This window comes from Agrilus planipennis, unplaced genomic scaffold (genome assembly GCF_000699045.2).
Source record: "Agrilus planipennis isolate EAB-ADULT unplaced genomic scaffold, Apla_2.0 scaffold217, whole genome shotgun sequence".
Taxonomy (NCBI): Eukaryota; Metazoa; Arthropoda; class Insecta; order Coleoptera; family Buprestidae; genus Agrilus; species Agrilus planipennis.
The window spans coordinates 371,734-376,447 of record NW_020438944.1 but is presented as its reverse complement, the minus strand read 5'-3'; the positions used below and the strand labels follow the sequence as shown (position 1 = coordinate 376,447).

Below are 4,714 nucleotides of genomic sequence, written 5' to 3'. Positions count from 1 at the left end.
TTTCTAACGCGAAATAAATTTAGGGTTAAAAGCGCATTGGTAAGAATACGGCCGTTTCTATTTGAGGTGGAGTCGCCGAAAGATGTGTGTCTCGCGTTGAGGTCGCCTAGAACTATGGCTCTTGGTAATGTCGATATGTAGGATAGGAACTCGACTGGGAGTGCGTTGGTAGGTCTGTTATAGTAAGAAAATATGGTGATGTCGCCGGAGCGAGTGTGCAACGTGACTGCGCAACAGTCGAGCTCATGGAACTGGGGTGGAAGGAAAAAGCGGCTAGAGGCAATAGTGTTGTGTATGAGTAATGCTGTACCTCTTTTTAGGAGCAGCTTGTCGTCTCTGTATATGTTGTAGCCGGTCACGTGGTATTTTTCTTTACGCGAGGACAGTGTTTCTTGTAACGCGAGTACGTGTATTTTGTCAGTGAGTAAGGTATGAATGACGTTGTTCTTTTTTCGTTTCCATCCGCACGTGTTGACCGTCGAAATTTTCAGGTCTGTGAATTTAATTAACGGGGATGTGAGCTACCGATAATATTGGTAGGGGTTTATGAGTGAGAGTATGTTTTAGGTGTCTGCAGGTGTGTGATGGATATATGGACATGACTGCCGCGCATGACGTACGACACTTTTCGCCTGAAGAATTGAGCGGCGTGTCGGGCTACTACGTCTTCGACTAGTCTGGAATTGGGGTGAAGGGAAGACATGCAGAGGTAGGTGAATCGAATCACGTCTTCGATTCTTGTGAAGCGCTCGGGTTCTGGAGTGGAAGATAGTTCGGGAGAAGAGTCATCGTCGTTGTCCGATAACTCTTCGGCGGGAGGATCGACGCACTTTACAGGTGCAGTCTTAGAGGGAGTGAGGGTTTTCGGGTCTGGTCTTTTGGGACATTTGCTGTCAAAGGCAAGGTGCTTGCCTTTGCAGTTGGTACAGGAAGGTGAGGACGTGCACGTGGAAGGATCGTGCTTTAGACCGCAGCGGTAGCAGAGCGGTTTCTGGTGACAAGAAGAAGTATTGTGGCCGAATGCGAAACATTTGCCACACTGAAGCGGCTGAGGGCCGGGAGATTGCGATGGTTCGCAGCGATAGTTCCTAGAAAACATCGTGAAACCTTTCGAAAGGAGTGTATCGATAGATTTGGGGCAGTTGGAAATTATCCGGAACAGGAAGGTGTCTTGTCCGGTTTGCCTGGACTTAATACGCCAGGCGTTTTTGGCGTCGATGTTTTGGCTTTTCAGGGCGGAAAGGATGTCAGTGGGTGATATGTTCAGGTCTACGGAACGGGCAACACAAGAAAACGTGGTTTTTTGAGTACGCCGGTTGCTGGTAGGATCGGGAAGGAGAGGTTTTTTGGATTTGTCCTGTAGGCGTATTTGTATCCTTTCGGAGAGTAGGGACCGGATGGGGTTAAGTTTTTTAACAATGTCAGGGTCACGGGAGGTAACCACTGCCTTGTTGTCTCGGTAGACGGTCAAAGAAAGGAAAACTAAGGTTGGGAGGCTTTTTAAGGTGTCATATAGGTCCTTTTGGTTTGAGAACTTGGAAGGAATATTGGTAATAATTGCTACGAACAGAGGTAGCGGGTTCAGGGTTTTCGGTGATTGGGACGCAGATGAAGTTGAACAGGCGGATGAATAGGAAGAGGCACGATTTCGTGGGCGTTTGGTACATACCGTACGGATGCCGCCTGAAACCCTTGCAAGGCACTTACATGCGGATTCTTCGCTCCGCATTAGACTACCCCTGGTTCGTCAGAAACACACAAATTCTGACCGAAACCAGTTTACCTTCTCTCCCTGAGGCTTCAATCACATTCGCGGCAAATCTCCGGGTCACAGTGTCAGGCCACGCCAACCCCACCATGTCGGCACTCTCCAACTTCGCACCGAAGCCCAACGACCGTTTCCGAAGACCCTGTCACCTTCTACAATCAGCCGCTTCCTTTCGCTCACTTCTTGCTCCCTATAGTATCGCTTTTTAGCGCGAGTGTCCATCCAGTACATTGGAGATGGACCACCTACTTCGGTTTCCTCCCCAACACTCCCTTCTGCCCACACTCTTAACCCATTTCCCATCTCAACCCTATCCCCAATCCCCAGCTTTTCCACTATCTTCCCGGGGATGAATAGTCCACAGGGTTTATCTCCCCGCTCGAGGAGGGGTTTTAGTCGGTAAGAATCCGACACTACCTCCCTTCAGGGGCTGTCTTTTAAAGATTTCCCCTCCAGCAGAAGCTTGCAGCATACATCACGTTCGCTTACGACCATAATCGTTCTCTAGCCAGTCCGTGCACTAGTCTGAAGAGCGAACGGACCTGATCGCAATACGGAAGATTAAAGGGATTTATTTACACAGTGGATGATATACTGAATAGATACAGTCGATACAAACGAGGCGGAACAACACAAGTAATGCGAACAAATATANGATTTCTGTCAACGAGCCATCCACCTTGGCCGAGAGGAAGCTCTTCAACACCATCAGGAAGGACGCTGCTGCAAAAAGTCTATACAAAGTTACCCTCCGAAATGGAATAACTTTTGTTAGACACACTGCCAGATCTCCAGAACAACGCTTCACCTCGCTCGACGTCTGGAAGACCTTCCTGTCCAGCCTCACACCAAACATCTGACCATCAGCCGAGCACCGAAATCCACCTTCTACGACCTCACCCTCACCAGGCACATTGTACAATAGTTCTCTGTCTATAGCTCATGTAAATATCCGTTCGCTGATTCCGCACCTTTCCGATTTACGCAACTTGTTATATGCATACAATTTTGATGTTCTCACTATCTCTGAAACCTGGCTTACAAATAAAATTCCTGATCAAGCTGCCTACATTGAGGGTTATGTTTTGTCGAGAGTGGATCGCGACAGTGTTAGAACCAACCTATTGGATGGTCGTCTTCTTGGCCATGGAGGGGTCTGCGCTTACGCTAGATCTAACATTGAGTACAACATCATTGACACTCGTGATCCTGCTTCCAATCTTGAAGCGCTTGGTCTGTCGATAGTAAGTTTGGATAAACGGAAGTTTCCAAATCGTCGCAACGTTTTCACTGCCTATAGACCTCCTAGCCACTCACCACTGTCTTTCTTCAAGTCTTTGTAACAGTGCATGACTCCGACACTCATGCTGACTTCTGACATCATCTGCCTGGGAGACTTCAATGTCGACGTCGGCTCTGATTCTCGTCTTCTCCTGAAATTGGTGACTGATTTTTCTGATTTCGTTGATCTAATTCAACTGATCAACACACCAACGAGAATTACTGACAACACAGCTACCATCTTGGACTTGATTCTTGTCTCTTCCTCCTTGATTACCATTTCTTCAGGGACGGTTGATACAACAGGTATGACTGACCACCTTCTGGTCCAATGTGAAGTCAAATTTACAACATCAGCCGAACGTCATAAACTATCCTACTCCAGGAACTTGAGCTCCATTCCCTTGGACTTGTTCAACGAGGTAACCGAATCCAAGCCATGGAATGATATTTTCACCTTGAACGACATTGATGAAAAAGTCTCACTACTTTCCAATCTCATTTTGGAGCTTTTTGATGAATTCGCACCTCTGAAACCGAAGTCCTCACAAACCTCTCTGCCTTGGGTAACCAGAGAAGTTAGAGGACTCATGCGGACGAGAGACCATCTTCGTGCGAAATTGAAGAGATGCTGCGACGTCCAGAGAAGAGAGACCTTGAAGTCCAACTATGATGATGTGCGTAGACAAGTTTTAACCTTGATGCGCATAAATGAAGAGATCTTTTTCGCTGACTTCTTGGAACTACCAGTCCCAAAACGCTGGGCTAAACTTGGTCAAATTGGAATAAAACCACCAACGGCATCACTACCAGCTGCGCCACCGTTCCTCGATCCGAACTGCATAAACGACCACTTCATTGACAGCATACCTGCGCTTGAGACTACAATACCTGACGAACCTCCAGCTATGAGATCGCCGAATATTCCGACTTTTGAATTTCGACCTATCTCAGAACTGGACCTCTTCAACGCTGTGAGATCTGTGAAACTTACCTCAGCAGCTGATGATGATATCTCAGGAAAAATGTTTCTCTTCTGTCTACCTTTTTGCTTTGTCCAACTCACGCACATTATAAATCAATCACTGACAACTGCAATTTTTCCATCAGCCTGGAAAAAAGGCCTAACTGTTCCGCTGCCCAAAGTCTCGTCACCCACATCACTGAGTGAATTGCGCCCGATCACCCTACTACCGTTTGTGTCGAAAATCATTGAGAAGCTAGTGCAACTTCAAGTGCAAAACTTCCTGGATACACACCATCTTCTTCCAGCTCACCAATCCGGTTTTCGTGTACACCACAGCACAACAACGGCACTCAGCTTAGTTGCAGATGATGCGCTCAGGGCCTACGACGCTGGCAAAGTCTCCTTACTACGCCTGCTGGATTTCTCTAAAGCGTTTGACACATTGTCGCACTCAAAGCTGCTCTATAAGTTGAAGGCTTTCAACTTTGGTGATGACTCCATCAACTGGTTCAGCTTCTACCTGAGTGACAGGTCACAAGCCACCGTTCTCAACACAGCCCATGCTCGTCTAGTCTCTGACAGAAGAACTAGCTCTCAAGGAGTGCCACAAGGCTCTATCTTGGGACCGCTTTGCATCAATTTGTATGTTGCTGATCTCTTAGATCTCGACCTCAAATCCATTGCAAAGATGTACGCGG

General features: G+C 47.3%; 1 protein-coding gene across 1 annotated transcript in view; it reads left to right on the top strand.

Moving 5' to 3' along the window:
* Nucleotides 1-3,132: 3,132 nt before the first annotated feature.
* LOC112904505 overlaps nt 3,133-4,714 on the top strand; it is a 5,899-nt gene continuing 4,317 nt past the window's right edge. Inside the window, exon 1 of the mRNA XM_025974637.1 lies at nt 3,133-4,706. Coding sequence (XP_025830422.1) covers nt 3,133-4,706 — 1,574 coding nt within the window. The remainder of the gene's footprint in view (nt 4,707-4,714) is intronic.